General features: G+C 38.6%; 1 protein-coding gene across 4 annotated transcripts in view; it reads left to right on the top strand.

Moving 5' to 3' along the window:
* Positions 1-1,588: 1,588 nt before the first annotated feature.
* The window catches only part of Slc24a2 (solute carrier family 24 member 2), a 214,460-nt gene continuing 188,815 nt past the window's right edge, over positions 1,589-27,233 (top strand). For 2 of the 4 annotated variants that reach the window (XM_078047692.1, XM_005335902.5), the window contains exons 1-2: positions 1,592-1,943; positions 3,905-4,987. In XM_078047692.1, coding sequence (XP_077903818.1) covers positions 4,058-4,987 — 930 coding nt within the window. In that variant the 5' untranslated portion in view covers positions 1,592-1,943; positions 3,905-4,057. Of the gene's footprint in view, positions 1,944-3,904; positions 4,988-27,233 lie in introns of all 4 variants that reach the window. The other 2 variants (XM_021733688.3, XM_005335904.5) reach the window with 2 other exon arrangements.

Below are 27,233 nucleotides of genomic sequence, written 5' to 3'. Positions count from 1 at the left end.
CTGGGTCTCATTCTCTTTTCCACAAAATGATGCAGAGTCATCGCAGGGCAGTGGTGGGAATGAGCAGAATGACATTCATAAAGATCTTGGTAAGAGAAGGTCTGATGTAGTTGAGAACAACAACAAAAAAAACCCCATGAAAATATATAATAATAGTTGTATTTTAAGCAGAACCTGGTACAATATACCTCCATCCTTTCCCTATGTATTCAGAAGCATCTATTGCCTTGAAGGATTAGGATTGTTAAACCAGGAAAGGAAAGACAGAGGAAGGGTAACTTAAGTAAAACCTAACTGATTGCCCTCAAGTCTAGTTTGTATACAAAAGGCAGAATAAATGCCTGATTTGTTTTCTTTTTTTCTGAAACCAATGAGTTGGTTCCTTCTTCACCATTAACAGTTATCAATCTGTTGAGTTATTTTTGGAAAAATTATGAACTTATAATATTTGATGTGTTTGAAACGATTGTAATTATCTTTGATGCTTGAATTGGCCCATCTTTGATCAATGGGGGCCTATTTGGATGGTTTCTTTTTGATACATTGCTAATAGTAGTTGATAGCTCTGGTGCTTTCCATAAATATTTGACGTCTTTCAGTAAAATAATGATGTCTGAGATTTGTTTCAAGGTGTTGGCACAGGGATAGGTATAAAATACAGTCTACCACGAGTGGATAATTTTGCAAGATTACCGTGACCCCATAAAGGTTCATTATATTTTCTAATATTTGAATAAGTTCGAAATTTTCCAAACTAAAGATACAAAAGTTTGGCCTCTGACTTCTAGGATTTTGAAATCCTAGAAGTTTTGAATTCCTATTGAAATTTTGAAATCCTATTGAATGCTTAATCTCAAGTTCTAAGTTTCTAAGGCTTCCCTTGATTTAGCAAGCCCACAGGTCTGAGGATAGTGGTAGTGAGTTTGGGGATTTTAACTGATATCACCTCAGCCTGAGCTGACCCCCCTAAAGAAACCTACTTTGATGTGAGTAGAAGGACGGAGGGCAAAGACAGTGGGCACAGTGCACAGAAGCCTAAAAATCTTCAGGCAGTGAGCATTACTTCCCAGGCCTGGGTAAAAGGGGTTTCCCTCAGCAGCAGGTGTGTATCGTGCTCTACCACTCTTTGACCCAAATTCCTGCCTCTAATCCCCAACAAGACTGACTCAAGGGGATCTTGCTGTCCAGACAGGGCAGGAAAGAGCACTAGGCTGGGAGTCCAGAGGCAAAATCTGAACCCTCTCAGTGACTCAAAATGACACCATGTCTTGCCTCTTAGTCTCATCACGCACGTAATAAAGACCTTTCAGTGTCCCAACTATCCAAACCTAAGCCTCCAGCAACCTGGACCCAAATACCCTGCACTACAGCCTCTGTGCTTTTTTAATGGGCATCTTTCCCACCATTACATATTACATCGCCTCCTAAAGACAGACCCGACTCGTATCATATTTTTGCAGATAATTGGAGAGGAGGTGCCCAGCATAGATGACCCCAAAGTTGACAGCACTTTCAGGCTTTCGGAATCAGGCGCGCGTCACTGACCAAATGATCTCTCCTCTCTGCCCTTGCTTGCCTGCTAATCCTGACCCCTGTCCCCACTGCGGAGAAATCTCCTAAGAGACGGCTGCGGGCGTCGCCTCTGCGCCCAGGAGGCGTGGAGCAGGGACTCGGGAGGGAGCTGAGCGCGCTGCGGCCCGGCTCCAGCCGCACGGCCGAGAGGGAGGGGCTGCAGGGGGCCGGCAGTGCCAGACGCCTAGCGCCCGGCTCGCCGCGGCTCAGTCTCATCGCGAGGCCAGCCCCGGCTGCCAAGAGCGGCTACCAGAGCGAGCTGGAGCCCGGGCCTCGGAGAGGCTAGGTGGAGGACCAGAAGAGGCGGCAGACCGGTGAGGCGGGCCGCGCGCTCTGCCCCCAGCTTGTGCGAGTGCTCCAAACCGATCCCGGTAAGTGCGGGCGGCAGCGCCCTGCCAGCCTCCAGCCGCGGTGGTGGTCCCCGGATCCCCATTGCGCGCATCCCGCTGCCTCGCAGCAGGCTCACAGGTGGCTCGGCGGTGGATGTGGGGGCCCCAGGCCCGGCTAGGAGTTAGCCAACTCTCTCCGCTTCGGGGCGTGGTTTCCGAGCCCCCTGCTTTTCCCACCCTCTGGTTCCAGTTGGGGACACCTGGCAGGGCCTGCCTTGGGGGAAAATGCGCAAAGGGACGCTCCTGCTTCCCAGCCACCCACAAACAATCCAGAGAAATGCGGGTCAGGAGCCACTCCAAAATGCATCTCCCGGTTTGCAGGTGGAGCATCTGCCCTTTAGTTTTATTTTCCTATTAACCCACCAGGGAAAGTTTGGGACCACGCAAGGCAAAGTTGGGGCACGGCTGGGGGCTCACTTCGCCTGTGGATAGATCCCAGCGAGCTGAGCGGTGGGTTTGCAGGGAAAGCCTAGATAGGCTGGAGCTGATCGTGCGCCCCTGGAGTTGAGTCAGTCTCTGCCGGTAGCCCGGGCCGGGTATTGTGACAATCCCTGAAGCGCTGTGAGTCGCTTAATCGTTGGTGCTAAGCATCCACAACCGCAGCTAGCCTGGAATCTGACGGTTCGGGTTATCTCAGGAGGAGCAGCAAGTCAACCTGGATTGACTTGTACTTTTGCTCTGCTTTAAAAATCTGAGCTCCAGCTAATCCCAGTGTTTATGTGGCGTGTGTTTAATTATCTTATTTTACACCTGAGATGATCTCAGGGAATACCTCTAAAATTAAATCGTTGATGAGGGGTGGGGGTACTGCTTTTTAAAATAAAGAGGAACCTTCAGTATATCAGTGATTGTGTCCAGGTATTTTACCCATCTCTTTAGTGGAATAGAGAATACAAACTCTTGAGTCGGATATCTAATCTATTACAGGGTCGGTGTTGGAATTATTTGTGGCAGATTTTTTTGGATGGAGGTATTGCTGCAACTTGCATGTTGTTTATGAAACACACATTTGGTCTCTCAAAATAGCCTACTTGTTATTTCACTGCTTTGGGATTTGTTTGATTAAGCTATTTTGAATACCACTAAAGGTTGCTTTAAAAAAAAAAAAAAGAAAGCTTTATCTGTAAACCATATCTAGATGTTTTAAGAAAACAGCTTGTTCATGTCACCAAAACATTGCTTAAAATCTTAAAGGGCTACTTTTCTGTAACTGATACAGAAGAGACTTTTCTGAAAAACAAGATCCTGTGATCATTATGTATTCACGAAAAGAGTATTACCTTCTCCCAAACACAACCCTCTCCAGATGATAGATTAAATCAGGAAATGTACCTGTAAGAGGGAATTATGTAATTGGACTAGAAGAAAACACAGTGAATAAATGTCAGTTGACAAGAACCTAGATAGTTCTGAAAGAAGTCTGATCTTTTTACTATTAGATGTTGTTACATGATTTAAGGTGAATAAATTAATTTCCATGTATAAAATGTTTATACTTCTGTCTCCATTTTATACTTATGTCTCCTAACATCAGATTTACCAAAATGTATATTTAGGTTCATGCTTACATAAGCCCAAATAAGTGCCTACTATGTGACACTTTCTATTCTAAGTGCTATGTATTTTTTAACTCTTCCTAAAGCAATCCCGTGGGGCTGGGGATGTAGCTCAGTGTTAGAGCACTGGCCTAGCATATAGGAGGTCCTGGCTTTTCTCCCAAGCATCACAAATAAATAAATAAATAAATAAATAAATAAAAATAAATAAAAACCATTACGAGTATTGAGGTATAATTACAATGAGGAAACTAAGGCACAGAGGAATTAGTAATTCATCCATGATCATATACTGCCAGAAAGGGTTTTATCAGATCTGCAAAGTTCTTTTTTTTTTTTTAAGACAAGGTTTTATAATATACTTATCTTTTTTTTTTTTAATTTAAGCATAAATGATGAAAACTTCTTGTGAAACCTAAGACTCCCTGATTGTGGAAGTGCCCCACAAGTACCATTAACTATAAAAGTACAGAAAAGTATGACAAACATCTGGGAGAGTTTAAAGTTTTGAAGACCACCACATCCACCAGAAGACCCAGGATGGATCTGCACCAAAGCACCACTGTCACCCTCCTTGAGAAATGGTGTTCCAACCAATCACCATCTGGCTACAGAAGACATTATAATGTCAGGAAAAAACTGAAGTTAATTCGAATTGTAGGCCTCCTCATGGGCCTGGTGGCCATTAGCACTGTCCCATTTTCAATCAGTGCCTTTTCTGAGACAGACACACAGAGCACAGGGGAAGCCAGTGTTGTCAGTGGCCCGAGGGTAGCACACAGTTACCCTCAAAGAACTCTCTTAGATTTAAATGACAAGATTCAGGATTACACTCCACAGCCACCTCTTTCTCAGGAAGGCACATCTGAGAACAGCACAGACCATGCCCAAGGAGACTACCCGAGAGACATCTTCTCCCTTGAGGATCGGAGAAAAGGCGCCATCATCCTCCACGTCATAGGAATGATCTACATGTTCATAGCCTTAGCCATTGTCTGCGATGAGTTCTTTGTTCCTTCTTTGACGGTCATCACCGAGAAGCTGGGCATCTCCGATGATGTGGCTGGAGCCACCTTTATGGCTGCAGGCGGTTCAGCCCCAGAACTTTTCACTTCTCTCATAGGGGTGTTCATTGCTCACAGCAATGTTGGCATAGGCACAATTGTAGGTTCAGCAGTGTTCAATATCCTCTTCGTTATTGGCATGTGTGCTCTGTTTTCTAGAGAAATACTAAACCTGACATGGTGGCCGCTCTTTCGGGATGTGTCGTTCTACATCGTTGACTTGATCATGCTGATTATATTTTTTCTGGATAATTTTATCATGTGGTGGGAAAGCTTGCTCCTCTTGACAGCTTATTTTGGCTATGTGGTTTTCATGAAATTCAACGTCCAAGTGGAAACATGGGTGAAGCAAATGATAAATCGCAATAAAGTCGTCAAGGTGACAGCACCAGAGGCCCAAGCAAAGGTTGGTAATGGGATTTATTTAATGCTTTTCTTGACCATAATTATGTCTTTGAGATCTGCAACTTTTTTTAATGTGATGGTGTTTGTGGTTGCAGTGGATCGCAGATTGCATTCTGCATTTTTGTGATATCCAGACTACCAGTGGCGTAAGAAAAAATAACTTGGCATTCTTCTAAATGTCTACCAAGTTCCTAAGCTACTTGCTTCATAGCAAAAACACTTGAACATATAGGTTACGTAAGCACCCCATAGCCAGCTCAGCATTTACTTGTCTTCTATTTTTAGGAAACTAAGCTTAATGATTTTGTGAGCGATTTAATTTTCATAGGAAAGTGTATACGTTCCTAACAAATTGTAAGGCTCTTGATTTTTAAATGGACAGGTGATATTTATCAAGCAGCATCTCTTTGAAAATGTTTAGGGCAGAAAGTTTGCTTCATCAAAGTTGTACCTTCAAATCAGCAGTCTGGGGCCCAGCAAGTATAGTAACTAGAGGGGTCATGGCTGTTTTTTTTTTCTTTTTAAATTTTATTTTATTTTGTAGTGCTGGGATTGAACCCAGGGTCTGCATGTGCTAGGCAAGCACTCTCCCATTGAGCCCATCCCCAAACCCATCATTTTTCTTGATCCATAGAAAATATTTCAGATCACTTGATTGGGATCTGATCAGCATTCACCATCCAGAGAGCAAATAGACAGCCCTGCCACCTGTGTCTGTATTGCAATGACCCTTTTTTGTATACCACAAGAAATGTGACTCAACATATTTTTGCAGAATTTGAGGAAGTTTTAATGATGATAGTGCCAATCCTACTGCTTAGTTGGAAAGCAGATTGGTAAAGTGCTTAAGAAATTGATTATCAAAAATGTAAAATTAAAAAAAAATAATGAATAAGCAGAATCAATAAAATTTTATGTCATGTCATAATGAAGCTTTGATTCATTTCCTAACAAAGAATGTCATCTCTGAACATGATTTTAAACAGAAAAATCCAGGTACTTATACAGATTCTTTCTTACTAGCATCTGGGAAAATTCTCCTGTATGTATAAAACAGATACTTGAGTATGGGGTAAGATATTTTTCCAAAAAGAATTTTTTAAAAATATATCATTATTTTAGCTAAATTTATATAATAGTCACTTTTAATGACCATCATTTTTGTAGCAGCTATGAAATGGAAGTAAAGTGCTGGAAAAAACAAACAAACAGGAATATGTAGGGAGAAATTATAGAAAGAAATAATATTTCTGTTTATTACATGCAAAGGAGAAATGTTTTTACTAACATTTTTTTAACATCTCAAATATTTAGCAAAATATCTGGCAAACATCATTCAGATGTGACAACTGAGTACATACCCTTCAGGACATAAGATAGGGCTATCCCTGGAGCCTCTTTCCTCTCTCTATCTTGGTAACCAAGAGGAAGATCCCTCAACCCTCTCCTAAAGCCCATTTAACTGGTTTGCATAAGTAGTCTGTTTTTTTCCAATCAGAGTACTGAACAGCTGTCAAAGAAAGGTATGTACTTTAGAGGCAAGGACATGATTTGGTGTCTTATAAATATCTTGGGCACATCAACAGTAGAAAGTCTTTTTGAGATCTCAGTACTTTTTTTGTTTTATTACACTACAGTGTAATTTCATTAACTTATATTAGCAACATTTGTGAGGAAGAAATTTGCAGAGCAATCCAGTGGTGTATACAGGATTGCAGGATTTTATGTTTTGATTTTAGTAGAAGTGGGAATGAGGAGCCAGTTTCATGCATTTGGGAAATAACTTTTTAAATAGAGGTTACAGGCTGTATTTAATCAATTCTATGTCATTCTTTAAAGTAGTCCTGGCAAGATCTTTAACTATTCAATTAGGTTGCTGTAGAGTCATTTTTCTGATAATTTACTCAGCAATTCCGACTGACATTCCTTAGCAGTTATACCCAATCCATAATTTTCCACTATGTTCAATACTGTTTGTTTTTTAATTTGGAAATTTTGGACATCCCTAATCAAAAAAGAAAGCATGTTATATTCATAACTGTTTCTCCTATTTATGCTTCCTCACCACCACCAGATGTGTTCACTATATTATTTCCCTTTCAGCCCCAAGTACTTGTTGTATAGTATATATGGTGGAGAGACCCTGGAGCTTCAACTCAGGGAGGAAAGGATTTTAAGCCTAGCCATATAATAAGCCCAGAGGCCTTGGAGAAGTCATTTCAACTGTCTGAGCCTCAATCTCCTAATATGGAAAATGAGAGTAATAATACCTACTTTATATGTTTGGGGAAACTATTAAATGAAGAGACATTATTGTTAAGTGTTTAACAAAGTCCTTGGCAAATATGGATTGTTCAATAAATATAAGTTCCTTTCCTTTTATGTTCTGTTCTTAAATGAAAATGAATCAGAATCAATTACTTTAGATTTGAGATTATAAATCATTCCTTAAAGATTGAATTTACTGCAACAAATCACTGAGTTAAGCAGGCTGTCATACCCCTTAGAGATATAAAATATCTGTCATATATTCATGCCCTAGTTCACATGTGGTGAATATATGCAGTTTAAGTATTATTGTAAACTCCCAAGAAATCTCCAAATGACTTTTTTTGGTCCTGAAAGTATTTTGTAGAATTTTATATGAAATAAGGAGGACATTGACTAGGGTTTAATAATATCTGTACTAATAGACTTGTTTTCAGGGTAGTTTTATAAATGACTAGAACTCTCTTCTTAAAATCCATTATAGCCAGCTGGGAATAAACTTGCATCTTGCAGGATGTAAAGCAGTTGAATTTCAGGACAGCCAAGCACATTTTGCTGAGTGCCTGGCCTGACTGCTGGGATCCCGTTGATCTGCTACCGTGCAAGGCTGTCATTGGCCTAGAAAGCAGCTGTCCATGGTATTTAACCTTGTAGACTTGGCACTGTAATCTGACAGCAAGTCGGCCAGGTTCTAATAAAGGGAATGATCTAAATAAAGATGCTAAAGCTGGATAGTTGGAGAATCAGACTCCTTGGTAATTTAGGTGTACCTTTACCCAGTGTGTATGCTTAAAAAGTTGTAAACAGTTTTTGTGATTTAAATTGTTATTGATATTCTTGAGAAAATCAGAATTAAAACAACAAATACTCCTTATATAAGTATTTAATGCATTAAATCATAAATAATGTTATAAATGCCCATGTGCAGCCCAAAGCTGGCTTAAGGTTCAAAATCTTATAAAACTCACCCCCCAAGCCTAATTAATTAGTAAAATTAATGTACAAACTTCAAGGAAGGCAAGATTGTCCTTACGAAAAGAAAAAGGATATGCTTGTTGATGAATGTGGAAACTAATTTCCTATCCTCAAAAGAAAGAGAATTTAGGCATTAAAATGCTTCACTGACTAGATGCCTATGAATATGATGTTTTTTTACATAGAGATGCAGCATGGTGGTATTTTTCTTATTTTGTTTTCCCCTACTAACCCATCAGTTACTACATGTGTTTCAGAGGTAAGTGAAGCATTTTAAGACCCAAAAGAGCCTAGGAGTTTTCAGGACATTAAATTCAAATTGCCTCTGGCTGTTTCCTTTACCGCTGAGGTTTCCTGTGGCAAGAGAGGACCTAAACTTGGTCAGTCCTTCAGGCAAGGGAGAAAAGCAGACACCACATCCTCCCTGTCAACTCTCTTCCCTCCCCTTTTCCTCTCCACTCCTTACCTTTCCCTTCTACCCTCTCACCCCTAATCCCTGACGTACTGAGGTGTGTGTGTGTGTGTGTGTGTGTGTGTGTGTGTGTGTGTGTACAAATTGTTTCAAATTTAGCAAAGACTGGGATTGTTACATTAACCTTCTCTCTGGCTGCTGGGAACACAAGTACCTTTACAGTGTGAATTCGGCAGGTTTTATTTTTTTCATTTTTTAGAAAATTTCAACCTTCTTTTTAGGTAAATCTCTGGTGAACAGAATATACCTGAACTCTGTTTGAAATGTCAGATTGTCAGTCTCACAATCATTTTCTTTTAACTAGATTGTTTAGTTTGCTGATTGTGATTATTGTTATATTTGGATTCTTTTCTATCACTCTATTTTTATGCTTTCAGTTTGTTCTTTCTGTTTATTTTTATAGTTTTCCTTGTCTTTTTTTGTTGCTTTTTCCCCCTAAATCTGTTTCTCTCTATAATAGTTTAGAATTTAGACATCATATTCTTTTTTAAAGTATTTACATTAAAAAATTTAATATTTATATTTAACTTAACACAGGACAAAATTAGTGTCTTTATATGTTAGCTAAGCAACCTGGTACTAACCCAACCACCTCTTTCCTCTTATATAAGATTCAAAGTCCAGGATTTATGTTTTACCTTGATGTTTTGTGGTAGTTTTATTGAGGTATAGCTTTGAAGTTTTTTTAAATCCACAAATTAGGCATTGACACTATGTTGTCAATATTTTTAGATTTCCCCACAATTTTACCAATTTCTTTTCTCATTCCTTTTTTGTGTATCAGATTTTTTCCTAATTTTTCCCTCTATTCCTGATGCATATTCTTTATAAATTCCCTAATCAAGATTCTATTAATAGTAAATGTCCCTAGTTTTTATTTGCTTAGAAATGTATTTTGCTTTTGTTCTTGAAAGGTAGTTCTGATGGATAAAAAATGATGTTCTCTTCCCATTTTGAAAAAAACATTTCACTGTGTATGAATTCCATTTTTACTGTTGAAAAGATACTGTCGGGGTGAATTGTGATTCCTGGTAAGACTTTGTTTTCCTTGTTCAGCATTTTCCTTAAGCCATGTCAGGCATGTTTGCCTCATTTCTGTGTCCCCTACTTGTGACTCACTCGGCTTCCTGACTCTGAGGCTTAGTGTCTCTACCCTCTTGGTCTCACTGTATTACCTTCTTGAATTCCCATTAGGCATTCCTGGGACCATTCTGAATGTTTTTCATTCATTTTCACTGTTCAACCTTTTGCCATCTCTGATCTTCATTCTAGTCGTTTCTTTCTGTCTTCCAATTTCCCATTTTCTCTTCAGCTTTGTCTAACCTGCTGAAATTCATCTATTGATTTTCATCATCATATTTTTCATTTCTACAAATTCTTTGTGGCTCTTTTTCAAATTGGCCAAATTGATTTTCATTGTTTCTTACTCTCATTTTGCTCTTAATGCCTACTTTCATTCCTCTAAACATATTAAATATATTTATTTTCTATTTCGTGTTTGATAATTTCAGTATCAATACAGTTATGGGTCTAGTTTTTTGTTTTATTGAGTCTTGACTGTGTGAGGTTGCTTCCTTATATTTAGTGATTTATTTTAAAACTTGATGATTTAATCTGGGACAAATATTCGTTCCAACTTTACTTGTGGGAATTTATTGACAGGTTTTAAGTGCATTCCTTCAGAGGTATTGCTCTTCTGCTAAGGGCCTGGTATTATTACTAACTTGGAACCATTCTAATATAAATGTTTGACTTTTTTCCTACCCAGGTAGTAGGTGAATCAGATCTCAAACCCACACAAATAAGCCTGTGTCTAGAAATTCTTAAGGAAGAGTCACCCCTGCCAAAACCAAAATAGGCACATCCCACCAAAATAGGCAAATCCTACCTTTGCTAAGTAGATTTTCCTCCTTATCTACCCATCAAGAGTATGGCCCTCAAGATTCCCAGCTTCCAGGGAAAAGATACCTTTGAACTACCTCCCCTCATCAGATCTCATGCTAGTAGCTTCTAATAGCCTACTCTCTAGGTCACTGGGAAATAGCAGATACCTGAGAGTCAAAGCAATACAACAGATGCCTCTGGATTTATGCTTACAGGGTGTTCTGGAATTAGGGAATTAGATCCCTTATTCGTCACTAACATAATTGGGTATTTTAAAAGTATATTAAAACTATAACATCCAACATTTCAGGAAGTAATATATTGGAAAAGGCTTCTCTGAATGTTTAATGCATCATGTTGCCAAAAATATATGTTTCAGACCATTGATTTGTCAAAAGGTAATACATACAACAATGGCACTGACCTGAAAATTTGCTGCTATATGCTCAAAATGATTAACACAGTCTGACCATGGTAGTAACACTCCTCATCAACAAAAATCCTACCAACAGCAAAAATCTTAGTCAAATCAATTCTGAGGCAAATCTAATAAGAAATTTTTTATATGGGGCCACTTTAAATTTTAGACTTGCCTTTTATATAACATTTTTTATCCAGATATTAGGGCAATGTATTCATTGCACAAGATTATAAAAACATCGAAACTTTAAAAAGAAAATCTTAAATAGCTTATAATCTCTACATTGTACCATCCAAAAATAACTGTGCACCATCCAAAGACAACTTTTGCATATATTCTTCCAGACTTCTCATATACACACATATACACATGTTTATATACATGTATCTATAACTATTTATTTCAATAAATTGAAGTAGTATTGGATATGCACAATTTTAAAGTTATATAGAATATTTACAATTTTAATACAGTTTTTAAAAATCTTAGCCTGTAATGAACATGTCATATGTCATTAAGAATTCTAGGGGCTGGGAATAGTCTCAAGTAGTAGCATGCTCGCTTGGCATGCGTGAGCTACTGGGTTCGATCTTCAGCACCACATAAAAATAAAATAAAGATATTGTGTCTACCTAAAGCTAAAAAATAAATATTTTTAAAAATGAAGGCTTTAAAAAATTCTAAAATATTAGCTGTTTGGAATTATAAAACAGAGAGCCTTTTTTGTGTTGTCATGTATTGTAATATTTTAGTGCCATAAGAAGTGCTACAATAAATTACCTTATACATGAATTTCTGATTTAGTAGAAGCAGAAATTCTAGACTAAAGTTTATGAGCTCTTTTAAGTTTCTGCCACTTTGCTACATACTTGGTAGTGTTGAATATTATAATTTTCAATGTTTTACAATTTGAAAGGTGAAATGTAGAATTTTAATTAGTTTCAATTTACATTTCTCTGATTAATTTGGGGGTTGAGCTTTGAAACATATGTTTATGACAAATTAAGTTTTTCTTTTATAGATTGCCTGTTTCCTATGTGTCTTTTGTGTCAATTTTAAAGTTCGCTGTGATGACTCATACAAAGATCTCTTACAAATCTATACTGAGACTCACTAACTTTAGTTCTCATCCTTCCCCACATTTCCCACCTAAATAAAACAGTTTTTGTTTTTGTTTTAATTGGTGAATTATTCTGAAGAGAAGGCCTGTAACAAAGGAGTTGGCAGATGAGGTTCTCAAGAACTGGGATCTGCTCCCTTGCTATACGACCTTGGGAAATTTTCTACCTCCCAGGATGCCAATATGCTCATCTGGAAAAGGGAGCTTTGACCTACATGACCTAATAGATTAAGAAGATCTAATACATTTGAGATGACCTAATATACTGAGATTTCAGTTTGTCATTTCTATACTCAGAAGCTATAATAGTTAATCTGTGAAATATCCCAACTGGGCCAAAATAGCAATCTAATGTGTTTACTCTAACAGAAGACCAGAGACTAGCCTTAACTTTTCTTTAATTGGTTTGCAGGTAATATTTTCACTAAAATGCTTTAATTGACTTTATCAAACTATCATTTTAGCTTACGCATGCTGTGCGAGATAGCTCTTCCAGACAGATGGGAAAACAATGTGCATGGGGGAATGTCATTTAAAGTTTACTGCAGAACCCTAAACCTTCTCAGCATTTGTGACTTCTGGCAGTGAAAACCCTCCTTGACACTGCATGTGTGTCCCTAACCTGCTGGTGATTTTTGGACTGTGCTTATCTTCCATAAGTCAAGAGCAGAAAGGGATCTGAAAACCAGGCATAGCACCACACCAGGTACTTATTATGTCCACACTGTGAAAATAGATATTATTATCTCTACCTGCAGATCAGGAATCTGAGGATCAGGAAACCAATGATTACCCAAGGCCCAGATTTAGTGGTATTTAAACTGCACTTGAACTTGAATCTGGCTGACTCCAAAAATGCATGCTAGTTTCTTCTATATTAGTGCTTCTCATTGGGCAGTTCAGAGTAAAAACAAAGTAAGCCTTCAAATTAGATTCACTTTTTATATCAAGCTCTCTTTTAGTCAGTGGATTTCAAGTATTTTTGACCATGATCCACACTAAGAAATATATGTTACACTATTGGTAGAAGGGAGATGAATAGAATAGAGGAAGAGAATCCAGAAGGAGGGAGAAGGAAGGGTATGGGAAGTTCTGAGGAACAATATCTACCAAATTATGCTATGTTCATGTTTGAATATACCTCAATGAATCATATATACATATATATACACATATATAATATGTACATATGTATACACATATACATGTATGTAATAAAGTATAATATATGTACATTATATATAAATATATATAACATATATTTTAATGCATAAAATTATAATGCACTAATGGAAATAATAATAATAATAGAAGGGAGATGAGTAGAGTAAGTGAATCAGGGGAGGAAAAGGGAAGGCACTGAGGAATGAGATTGAGTAAATCATGTTATATGCATTTGTGAATATGGTATAATGAATCTCATTATTATGAATAATTATAATGCACCAATTGAAAAAGAGAAAAATATTTTACATCTCAATCCAAAAGATATATGTGCATAGACCTCACTTACATATGTACATATTTGATATACATGTAAAAGTAAAATCTAAGTGCAAGGCACTTATAGGTTTCTTACATTTTCCATTAATTAAAAATATTTTAACCTTCAAAAATAATTTTATGACCTTCCAATGGGTCATAATCCTAGTTTTTGAAAGTTATTGTTAGGAAATTTCTTTTTTCTCATACTTCCTTTCAGCAGGACTACCCTCCCCAAGCTGTGCTAGAAGTATACTGCTCAAAGGTATCCATCTGATCAATGGGATGAGTAGGAGCAGAAATGCAGTGTGCTTTGGTATGGGACTGTTGCTACCTAGAGGAAGAGCCACCTTTTCTTATTTAATTAAGGTGCCCTTTGGGCTGGTGCTGCGCTTGTTTCTTATCTTCAACTTCTTTTTATAGTTTAGAGTTTCAGAGCCATGAAACCCAAGGGACTTTTAAGTACATGTAATTGGGACTCTTTCAGTTATTTAGAACTGGATCTACATGTTATTGCAGCTTCCTCCCCAAGCACACAAACTATTTGTGTCCAGTTGGGTAACTCTGGCTCTCTGGCCAATGTAGATGCCTATGGAGTTCTGAGAGGCTGACATGCACCAAACTTTGTATTGCCATCTTGCTTTGAAATAGGCTGATTGCAGGGTAAGGAGAGTATAGATTGCAGCATGAGTTTGTTGAGCCTCAACATATCCGTGGTTCCCAGTGAGCTTGTCATCAGGTAGAAAATAAACATGGGTGAAGAGAAAGGTTATGAAATCACAGAGAAGCAGAACCTCAACAAGAAGGCTGAAGCTGCATTTCAATTAGATTGGTTTCCTTTTTATGAAGTGTTGGATTTGTAAACCAAATGATACAGACATGGTTCTAATACTGGTAAAATTGGTGGTTTTGGAAAGGGTCTGGGCATGAGGCCATATTTAATACTGTGTTCACAGCTTTAAAGGATGCACTCAGAATTGTGCATTGGAAGGGACTAAGCCTGGAGAAATGGAGTTTCTTTTATCCAACAAAATGGCTGCATATCGATGGACCAAGCATATAAACCAGTTTATCTCTAAGGTCCCCAGACCTGATAACTCTGTACTTCTGATAACTCTGTATTTCTCTATGAATGGGAAAGAAACAAGTATAATCATGCCTCTGTATCCATGGAGAATCAGTTCCATTAACCCACAAGGGTACCAAAATCTAAGGATGCTCAAGTCCCCTATATAAAATGGTCTAGTATTGCATATAACCTATATATCTCCTCCTATATATTTTAAATTTTTTCTAGATTACCTGTATCTAACACAGCATATGCTGCATTGGTAGGCTGTATTGTTTAGAAAATAATAACAAGGAAAAATACTGTATGAATATATGTATGTTCAATACAGACATAATTTCTTTTTAAATAATTTCACTGCACCATTGGTTGAATCCATGGGCACAAAGGGCCAACTGTATACTTGTGTGTAATGATGGATTGACAATTCATTACCTAGCCAAGCCCTGAATTTACCGATAGGAGTGTTTTTCCACTAAGAATTCTAATTAAAGAAAATAAGTTCATTTGGAAAGGTAATAAGGCTTCATTACCAATCTGTAGCACCTTCTTGGAAAAGGCCAAGTGAGCTAGTGGTGTTCTGCAAGTAGCTTTCTCTTTTACTGCTTGATGGACATGGAATTGGGCAAGCCCACTGCAGATAGAACTGCAGGCTCATCTTGGGCTCCTCTTCTTCCCACTCACTATCTGTTATCTGTTGTGCCAACACTCAAGAAGGCTCATTTGAACTCAGGTTCATTTTTCTCTGCAACTGATAACAGTCAAGTTATGTGTTGAGCTCTTCTATTATTTTTAGCTTGTGGAGAGCACTGACCGTTGGTATATTCTAGAAAGCTATTACTTTGTTTTCTGAGAAGAAGTGTGCCGGTTAAGCATTAACACCATGGAATTGTGTGTTATTGATAGAATGGAGCTTCCTAGTTGTGTGATCTTTGACCTATTACTTAACCCTCTTTGGGCTCATATTATTAGTTTATCCCTAAGTTAAGAAAATGCTAGAATTTTCTTCATAGGGAGACTGTGAATTTTGAGTCAGATTGAATAGGAAAAATATTAACCAACACCCCTCCACACCCCCACCACCATCACCATCACCATCCAAGATGCTCTACTAAAGATGTTCTACTCTCAGCCTCTTTTGCTCTGATTCCCTTCCCTCTCTGATCTGGTCTGCTCTCAGTCTTGTCTTTCTCCCCACAGTGTTTTCCTCCCAACATTTTAGGCCCTTGCTTTATTTCATAGGCCCCCCCCATCTCTGCCCCTCCTTTGAAGCCATATGAATATGCAGTTCCCTCAACGAACCCTCAATGTTTGGACTTCAAATTGCTCTCCCTTTACTCTTGCACAGGATTGCGAGAATAGCAGTTTTCCTATCTGTGAAACTGAACCTCTCTCAACCATGAAATTATCTTGAGCCCTCCTATCGCTGCCCTAAAATTGTATTTACTTTTTTTCTTATATATGTCATCATTATTTAATCTTACTTGTTCACATGTTCATATCATCATCGCTATACTTTGTGTTGGTTTGCTAGCATCTGTGTTTTCTGTCTCAGATTGAACCTCCCCTTTATTTGGTAACTAACTGGGCCCCTGCGGTAGAGGGTGCTGGGCTCACTGTCATGCTTCAAGAAGTTGATCATGGTAGTGATGAAATGATAAATGTCTGGCGAGATCAGTCATAAAATGTTGTGGCTTATGTATTAAAGTCAAATGCAAATAATAAATTCCTATTTAAAAAGAAAAAAACAGAAGGGATTAGAAATACTCCAATGCTCTCAGGTTTTAAGTTGGGTGTGAGGGAAGATAAGGGCCTTCAATTCCAAAAGCCAGATTATTCTAGCTGTGGTCCTAAATAGTTTTCCTTGTCTTCTAGCATTTTATAGTATTTCTCAATTAGTTTTTCTATAAGAGCTCTTTTGAGATTTAATTCATTTACTACAGCATTCACCTCAGGTATACAGTGCAGTGCTTTTTTAGTATATTCAAAATTATATAACCATCTCCACTAATTTTAGAACATTTTAATCATCCTCCAAAGAAACCTGATACCCACTAGGAGTCCCTCCCCCATCCTCCCTCTCCCCGTTCCCCAGTAGCCACTAATCTACTTTGTCACTAAAGATTTGTCTATTCTGCGCATGTCATCTAAATAAAACCTCATAATATTTGACTTTTTTGTGTTTGGCTTCTTTTATTTAGCATAAAATTTTTAAGGTTCACTCATGTTATACCTTTTTATAGTCAAATAGTATCCCATTACATGGATATAAACATTTTTAATCCATTCATCAGTTGAGGGCCATTTGGATTGTTTATCCTTTTGTATCATTGTAAATAATGTTGCAATGGGTATTTGTTTAAAAGCTCTTGTGTGGATATATATTTTCAATATTCTTTGTTATATACTTAGGAATAGAAATGCTGGGCCATATGCTAACTCCGAGTTTAACATTTTAAGGAACTGCCAAACTGTTTTCTCAAAGTCCCAGCGCCATTTTGCATTCCCACCAATGGTATATGAGAGTTCCAATTTCTCTATATTTTTGCTAACATTTCATATTATCTTTTTTGGCTCCTCTCATCCTTATGGGTATGAAGTGGCACCTCAGTGTGATTTTGATTTGCATTTCCCTGATGGATGAATGATGTCAAGCATCTTTTTATGAGCATTTGGAGAAAAGTCTATTCAAATCCTTTGGCTATTTTTAAATTCGGCTATTTGCTTTAGTGTTGAGTTTTAGAATTCTTTATATATTCTGGTTACCAGTCCCTTATCAAATATATGACTTACAATACTTCCTGCCATTCTGTGGGCTTTTAGAAAAGGTGCTCTACTGATGCAGCAGCTCCAAGACTGGGAACCTTTAGGGATCTCAGCTGTTCATATTATGCTAGAGACATATCTAGATCAATCCTCCCTGGAAGCTTTGGGGAAAAGTTGGTCATGGGGAAAAAAAAAATGAATTCCTTGAAGCTAAGGACTGGGGGAGGATCCCAGAGTCACTTGGCATCCAGGACCGCCTGATTATGGAGAGCCCAGAAATGCAAATCTACTTGCACACTGGACCCAGGATGTTGGTCATCTGGTTGCTGTATCACCCTTCTTTGCCCACTTGTGGTTTTCTCTGTCTCATCTAAGAATTTCTTACCAACAAATCTCCCTTCCCTACTTCTTGTCCAGAAGCCCTCTCAATAGAGCAATCGGCCACAGTCCTTCACTCCTCAGTGTGAACTTGGCCTAATTTGCCATCTGACATTGGTACTTAACTTTATACTTCTGGGTCATGGGCCAATCTGTTTGCCTACCTATTCTCTCCAAATACATACAATCCTTCCCATTCCAGGGCCTAGGAACATTTGCATTCATCTTGAACAAAGCTTTGTTAATGTATGGAGCTATATACTGTAAATAATAACAATACTAGTAATGATCTACTCCATCATTGTCTAGTATGAACACTAATCCTGCGAACCTGATTAATGTGCACATTCTGAGGGTAAACAGATGATTACGCTTTTAATGCACAATTGGTTCAAAACTCTGGTGGTTTCCAAAGGGCCCAGGAAATATCCACTCCATTGCTTCTAGCTTGCATCAGCTGCATAGTAACTGGTGGCCTGGTGGATGGAATTTTGTGGCCCTCATCAAGAGGCTGATTTATTTAAATGGCATTCAGATGAGCTAGACTGCTTTTTTTATGCTTACGAAGAAGGACCATTACAAATCCACTATTTTCTGCTGCCTTTTATTTTAAGTCCAATTAAGTAGATAGCCACAAATAGCTCTGACCTTGAAAGTCTAAGTGAAGGTGAGATGAGAGAACAGGCTTAGGAAACATATGTTTTGATGTGCTAATGCTCTGCAAGTCACACATACTTAAGGAAAATAAATAGAACAAGACAAGATAGTGTTGTGCTGTAGGAGGAAGAATTTAGTGCTTTGGGAAGTAGCACCACATGCTCTACTGGTGGAGAATCATAAACTGGGCTAAAAATTAATCCAACTGTATCTCCACTTCACTAGTTGGTTCTGGGAGACTAGCCCCAAATAAGGGGTATTGCCAGCAACCTTCAGTCACCTCGGATTAGCACCTCTGCCCCATAACATGACCGAGCCATGCACCCTTTGTCTCAGTGACCCCAATACATGCTTTTGGCTATGAATTTTTAGTAAAACAACACCTAGAGAACATACCACCATTTCCGTTCAGTCTCTTAAAAAATGAGGAGCACAGGATGAACCTACAGTAGTTGAACAGTTTGTTTAAAAATATTATCAGCATGGGGCCTCTTATTTAAATTCTTGAAGTCCTCAAGTTGGGTTATCCAGATATAATTATCTTTAAAAAATAACATTAAGTATTTGTGATGTGCTATGAGCTGTCCTGCTCTCTTTTTAACCTAATCAGTCCTGAGAAATAAATCCCTGTCTGAGAACTGTACTGACTCATTGAATGGTCAGGTTTTTAGTGTCATATTTTAAGATATTTTTATATTTTTCCTAGTTCATTAAAGGCTAAAAACATTTCAAGTGTTATTTATTTATTGATATGTCTCCAATTTTCTACATCAGAGTGGATATTTTCCCCTTGCTTCGCAGAACAATGGGATAATTCATGAGGCAATAAGAGTGAATCTCCAGCTAGGCAACGTTAGACCTAAACTGCAGACACCGAGACAGAGTGGGTGCTAAGGGGGTATACTAGGAAATAGGATTAGAATGACTTCAATCACATTTTAGTGTAGGGTTCAAGTAGTATTTATAGAAAAGGTTGCTCTGATAAGAATATGTTTTTTAAAAGGTTGAGTAATGATCTTGAGAAATTAATATATTGGGGTATAATTTCAAGCCCATAAACTTCAATTTCTCTAGTAGTTTCTTATCCAGAATCAAGATCCCAAGCAAAAGAGATTCTTGAAGAGCAAGATTGAAAACATAGATGTTTAACCACTGAGCCACATCCCAGACCATATTTTAAAATTTTTATATTGGTACAGGGTTTTAGTGAGTTGCTTAGGTCCTTGCTAATTTGATGAGACTGGCTTTGAACTTGCAATCCTCCTGCCTCAGTCTCCTGAGCCGCTGGGATTACAGGCATGGGCACCCAACAGTTACATCACTCCTTAGGCCTCTTTGTTAGTGTCTGTTTACTTTTATCATATCCAGAATTCAAACAAGTTAGTTTGCTTGGCTTTCTAGCCAATAAGAAATCTTAAGTAGCAGATGCAGTTTGTATGGGGTGGGAATTGGAAGGGTTTTGAGACAAGTAGACTTCTTCATGCACAATGAGAGCCAGGCCTGCTACTGAACTCTTCAGTTTCTTCAAACAGACTTTAAAAGCCCCCTGTTCTGAGCAGTCCAATTAGACACACTCACACACATAAGTGTAGACAGACATGTAAGTGCAGGACTTGATGGGCATCTAGCATCTTTGTGCAAAGAGAAAGGTGCCCTCTCCTCTGGATGAGCAGATGCAGTGTCCACAGTGGCTCACAGCTTGGAGTGTGGAACATGGGGTTTGCTCCATCCCTAACCATGTACCCATGGGCCTCACATATGCCACAGCTATGCTGTCCCTATCAGTAGGATAGCCCATGGAAACAAGAATCAGAAGAACTTTAACAAACACAGGAATGTATTTGTCTGGGGTCAGAAAGTATAAAGTCAAATCACAGTACTTTATCTTCTCACGGTACCTGTGGTATGAGAGTGATATATAGTCATTAATGCTGGTAATACCCACAGAAACTTTGAGAAAATCTGAACCATGTTCAGTGTGGCCTATAGTAGAGAACAGTTAGGCTGTTGAGACAGCCCATAATGTTAAGGGCAGCAGCAGAGAGACTCTCTTATTCAAAGGCAGGTGCCATCATCTAGGGACTGATGATGGTGGCCTGGCCAGGGTGGTGCCAACAGAGGCAAAGAGAAGTGGTCAGATTCTGGACATATCTTGAAGGTAGAGTTAACAGCATCTACCAGTGGCTTAGATGTGTTAGGTAGGTATAGAGGGCAACAAAAAGACAGAAATCAGGATGACACTAAGTATTTTGGGCCAGGTACCTAGACAAATGGAATAATTGTTAATTGAGATGGAGAAGACTCCAGGACAAGCAGGTTTCCAGTGGAAGATGAGCTTGTTCAAATTTGGCTTTAAGTTGGAGATCTCAATGGTTAAACATTTAAATGGAGATGCAGTGTAGGAATATCCTGAATTCAAACCAGAATGACTCAGGAGTAACCTTAAAGGAAAACTGAAAAATGATTGTAATGATTCAATAAAAATATAATTGTCTCCATTGTACTCTGTTATGGAAATACAGTGTGACACCGTGGCTGGGTGTGGAACTACAGCAAGAGTCAGACTTGGCCAAGTCAGCTCATGGGTAGAGGAAACCCTGGCTGAGCAAATGCTTCTTTCTTCTCAGTGAGGTCATCCTTGCTGTGGGTAAGAATCTGTCAAGCTATTTTAGCAAAGTCACACTTCTTAAGTTCATCAAAATGCCATCATTTGGCTCCCCATTTTTTCATCCAGAATAAAAATAATAAAAAAAAATCTCAACGTGCTGGTCAGACCAGTCAACTTGACAGTTTAATTTCTTGTTGTAAATTAATAGATTGTCATTCTGATTATTATAATATTGCTTCCCACGTACTTGCCTACAGGCATATAAGACACTGATATGAGTTTTCCATTCAGTTTTAGAGATGTAGCTATTATTGTGTTTTAATGGGTCCTAATTGGATTTGTATTAATATATAGCAGTCATAATGAGCTTGGTTAATAGAAGTCCATCTCTAAGAGAATCTCTTTCCAGTGAGCCACAGCACAGGCTTTTGATCCCACTGGGCTGAGAGACAGGCTTCTGACCATGGCAAAGTCACCAAGTTGCCTGCTACCTGCCTTCAGTGCTCTATGTGACCAGATTTAACCTTCAGACTTGAGTATCCAAACTGTACACAATGATCTGTTTTTTTGTCTGTGAGTTCTTGATGTGCAGTGAGCATTTCTTAGTCTGATTTTACCTCCTAATGCCCAACTGAGTGCCAGACACATACATAGTTGATATATAATAAATATTTGATGAAGGAATCCATAAACAAATGGATGTGTCCTTTTGCAGAGGAGTTAAAAAAAAAACTGTAGAAACAAAGAGGAAAATGAAACAATTCCAAAGGGACTCCAAAAAGAGTTGAACAATAGGCTTAAATATTCTATGATGATTCTTGAAAAATACTCAAAGCTTAGCTATTGGCATTTTAACATTTTGGGATAGTTTTTTTTAAACATTGATATCATTGATTCATGAGTTTTTTATTGCAGCTCTAACATATCACTACAAACCTTGAAGCTTATAACATACATTTATTTTTTTACAGTTTCCATAGGTAAGAAGTCCAGGCACAGCATGGCTCAGCATGGTGTGTGCTTGGATATGTTATATGACAACTAATTCAGCCTTGGAAGACTCTAAAGATTATCTTAGAGTTCCAGATTATTCTGGAACTAAAACCCCACATTTTACCTGTTTTGGGGTAGATTCTTTGAAAGAAATCTTAAGTCTATTCACTTCGCTCAGGAAAAGATCACATTTCTGTAGTCCTTCTAGTAAATGCACAAATTCAGGGAAGATTATAGGAGGTAAGGGTGTGTGTGTGTGTGGTATCTGTGATATATAAAACTAGAGCTTGTAATCCATGTTCCAGGCTTCTACTGTAGCTTCTTAAAAACAGAAATGTCTACTTGAAAATTATGGAGTCTTTTAATTCAATTTTCCAACTCATAATTGAAACAACTCATTGGCTGAATGATGCCAGATTATAAATTCCTTGAGGGGAAGGGCACATCTTGCTTATCTCTGAACCCCAAGAACTGAGCATGGGGCACGTCATGTATTGAGCATAATGAATGTGTGAGATATTTGAGAGTTTTGTATAAAAATAAACATGGCAGTAAAACACAGGACTGTATAAAAACAATTGTTAATTAAAAATGTCACTGGTTCATGCTTATTTGAAAAAAAGAAAGAAAAAAATTAAAGCAATTCATTTTATTGTATGTTTTCCCTTTTTTTCTCTTCTCCTTTCTCCTTTTTGCTTTAAATAATGTTAACCTCAAAATGCTAGGAGGTTATTTTTTTTTCCTTTGTTAGCAAAAAAAAAATGTGAAATAGAACTATTGCCTCAATAGTTATAAAGTAGCTTAAGGAAAAAGTTAAATCCAGAATTGAAATTAAAAAAAAAATTCAAATATCCACAATGTGTCAATGGAATTTCCTAGCTTTTGAAATACATGCAATCTAGTTAATATTTTGTCAAAGATCTGGACATACCAATAGATAGACTGAAGAGATTTCACCATTGAGTCTATGTTAGGATAATCTTAATGTCAAGCAAGAAACTTATAGAGCATTAAGGAAAATAACTTGTGACCTGTCTGAACTAATCTGGTTCAAGAGGACCCATGGACCCCTAGATTCCCTTCCTATCATTCTTCTTTGCTTGTCTGCCTAAATAAGTCTTCAGCCCTCCTCTGGAAGAGGGAGGAAGACATACCCATAAATAACCTGTTTGTGGGGTCATAAAATTGCACTTTACAATTGGAATCATTGCTTATGGATTTTTGACCTTTCCTTGTTTGCTTCCATTACGTCTTTAATTTAAAAGCACACATAAGATTTAGAACAGAAGGTTGAAAATAAATTCCTCTTGCTATAAAGGAACACGATCTCATGGTTTCCTTCTGTTTGCCCACAGAACCAGGAGGTCCCACAGGAGAAGTGTATATCATACAGGCTATTAAATGGGGTTAGGTTGTTCAGGTGAGAGGGCCCAAGGGGAGGAGGACCTTGCCAACTTTGGCTTGTTTTTTTAATAAGGCTGATTCCTTTAAACAGCACTAAATCCAACACCTTAATTAAAGAAATTCGATTACTCCCAATTCATCACTGGTGTCTGTCAATAACTCCTGCTAAACAGGTAAGCTGGGGCTAAAACCCGCCCTGTCCTTCTTCTAAGGAAAAGTCACCCGTCCTCCTTGACTCAGGAGCTCATCCCATACCACAGTGCACCTCTCCTGAGGCTCTGAGAGAGTGCAAAAGTGCTTGCACAGCCCTTGTGTGGGAAGATGGCACAGCAGTGTGCAGCGATGTGAGGACATTCCTTGCCAAGCAAAGGAAAATAAAGAACAATTAGCTTACTCCGGGATCCTGCTGTTTACAAAGAAGATCAAACAAAAGACAATGACAAAGAGGCCCCTAGACCCGGAATACAAAGCATAGCACTCCTTTTTAGCTTCTGATTGCCATATGGTAGCAAGTTGGCATAACTTAAATACCAGAGGACCTTGTTTTGAATCCCCATAACCATATCTGGTCTCTCAGTGTAGGTGTCCAACTCACCAACAGATGGTGGCCGGCATTTTACCCATTAAACATTATGATCTCCATCACCATTTAATAACGAGATTGGGCCAGATAAGATTAGAGAGCTGATTTAGATTCTGCACAGCGATTCTGCCAGCTTTTCAACTACAAAGTGAATTTATGGATTGAAGCCTCTGAAATTATCCCATAAAAGCAGAGCCATAAGCAATATTCTTTAGTCACTTCACAGGAACAAAGTGTTTGGAGGAAAATGGCAGCACTGTGGCCATATGGGCACTTTTGCTTAAATGGTGAAAAATTGAGAATTTAGAAACAGACCATTTAAAATAATTTCTGTATCCTTTTAAGTGAAGCATACTCTGGTTTCCCTTGGTTTTGATGTCAATCATTCAATAATTATTTACCGAGCACCTATTACTTTGCACACACTCTTAGGCATTAGGGATTCATGTGTGAATCAAAAGAAATTTCTGCCCTGATGACTGTTGTACTTCAGTAACTTCTGTGTTTCTACGATAAACCACGTATTGCCTAACAGAGGCTACTGAGGGAGTGAGGGAGTCATCCTTTAGGTCTATCAACCTGCATATAAATGCTTTGCTATATCCTGTGGTCTTTTTTTTAACAAAGTAAGTTAATATCATTCTGCTTCTTGGCTTCCCAAAATGTACAGATTTTTTGCAACTCAATCTGACCCATGTAACTTTATTTGGATGAATGTTGGTATGATTGACAGATGAGTTTTATTATTCATCAATCATTTTTCAAATTTGGGGAATCTGTTGCTTCCTGTTTTAATGAGAAAATAGAAATAAAAAGGACCTCCACAAGTCCCAATGATGCACACACCCCTGACCTGCAGCTCTGAAATTACCAGGCTTTCCTCCTCCTGTGCAGTGCTCACTAGGCCCAGCCCCTCTACTTGTGTGTGGGATCTCCCACCCCTCCCCACTTACTCAAGAACACTGTACCAGCAATTCACCCTTCAACCTCTGCATGGATGAATCTCCTTTTACTTTTGTCAGTCCTATTCCTACATAGACGTGTTATTTTTTCCACTTAAAAAAAAATCTCTAGACCTTCTATTTTCTTCCAGCTTCTAGGATTTGATTGTCCCCTCTATAAATGCCTCCTATTATTCTTGAACTGGCCTCACCAGTATTTCACCCCATCACTTCACCAATATTGTTTTTGCCAAGTTACCAATGACCTCCTCATTCAAACGCTAAATCCAGTGCACAATTTTCTGTCCTCAACCTTCATACACTCACTTGCTTTTCTTTGAGACACTTTCTTCCTTCGGTTTCCCCATCCATCCCATTGGGTCTCTCCTTCCTCGGTAGCAGCTGCTGGCCAGGTTCCTTTGCTAGCTCCTCCTTGTTTCCGTGCCACAGTGCTGTGAGACTCACAAGCCAGTTTTTAACCTCTTTACTAGCTCCTGGGTGATTGTATTCAGGTCCATGGCTTGATGGACTACCTGTGGCTTCTAGATTTATATACTATCTCATAATTTCTGAAGTTGTATTTTTATTCTGAATCCCAGACTGAAGAGTTCAGTAGCAGGCCTGGCTCTCAATGTGCATGAAGAAGTCTACTTGTCTCAAAACCCTTCCAATTCCCACCCCATACAAACTGCATTTGCTACTTATGATTTCTTATTGGCTGGAAAGCCAAGCAAACTAACATCCCACTGCATCTCCATTTAAATGTTTAACCATTGAGATCTCCAACTTAAAGCCAAAATTGAACAAGCTTATCTTCTACTGGAAAGCTGCTTGTCCTGGAGTCTTGTCCATCTCAATTAACAACAATTCCATTTGTCTAGGTACATGGCCCAAAACACTTAGTGTCATCCTGATTTCTGTCTTTTTGTTGTCCTCTATACCTAACACATCTAATCTACTGGTAGATGCCGTTAACTCTACTTTCAAGATATGTCCAGAATCTGACCACTTCTCTTTGCCTCTGTTGGCACCATCCTGGCCAGGCCACCATCATCAGTCCCTGGATGATGACCCCTGTCTTTGAATAAGAGAGTCTCTCTGCTGCTGCCCTTAACTCTATGGGGTGTCTCAACTGCCTAACTGTCTCTACTACAGACCACACTGAACATGGTTCAGATTTTCTCAAAGTTTCTGTGGGTATTACCAACATTAATGACTATATATTACCCTCATGCCACAGGAACCGTGAGAAAAATGAAGTTCTGTGATTTGACTTTATACTTTCTGACCCCAGACAGATATATTCCTGTGTATTGTTAAAGTTCTTCTGATTCTTGTTTCCATGGGCTATCCTACTGATGGGGACAGCATAGCTGTGGACCATGGGTACATGGTTAAGGATGGAGCAAACCTCATGCTCCATACTGTAAGCTGTGAGCCACTGTGGACACTGCATCTGCTCATCCAGAGGAGAGGGCACCTTTCTCTTTTCACAAAGATGCTAGATGCCCATCAAGTCCTGCACTTACATGTCTGTCTACACTTATGTGTGTGTGTGGGTGTGTCTAATTGGACTGCTCAGAATGGGGGGCTTTTTAAAGTCTGTTTGAAGAAACTGAAGAGTTCAGTAGCAGGCCTGAAGAAACTGAAGAGTTCAGTAGCAGGCCTGGCTCTCAATGTGCATGAAGAAGTCTACTTGTCTCAAAACCCTTCCAATTCCCACCCCATACAAACTGCATTTGCTACTTATGATTTCTTATTGGCTGGAAAGCCAAGCAAACTAACTGGTTTGAATTCTGGACATGATAAAAGTAAACAGACATTAACAAAGAGGCCTAAGGAGTGATGTAACTGTTGGGTGCCCATGCCTGTAATCCCAGTGGCTTGGGAGGGTGATACAGGAGGATTTGCACATTACAGACAGGGTTTGTGCTCAAAGAAGACCAATGGATACAATATGACATACAGTACTGTAACAGAAGTATTCAGAACATCTGTGGGAACTAACATTTATTGAATTCATACTAGGAACCAAGCATTGGGATGAGGATTCTCCATATATTATCTCATGTAATCCTATAATAACCCCATCATGTAGGAACCAGAGATTAAAGAACTTGCCTAGGGTTACAAAGCAAGAAAAAGCCAGGACCAGGATTTAAGCCCAGGCCATCTGAGCCCAGAGCTTATGTTCTTAACTGCTTTGCTCTGCTACGTCTCCTGAGT

Source organism: Ictidomys tridecemlineatus, chromosome 4, assembly GCF_052094955.1.
Source record: "Ictidomys tridecemlineatus isolate mIctTri1 chromosome 4, mIctTri1.hap1, whole genome shotgun sequence".
NCBI lineage: Eukaryota > Metazoa > Chordata > Mammalia > Rodentia > Sciuridae > Ictidomys > Ictidomys tridecemlineatus.
This window is presented reverse-complemented; position numbering and strand designations above follow the sequence as displayed.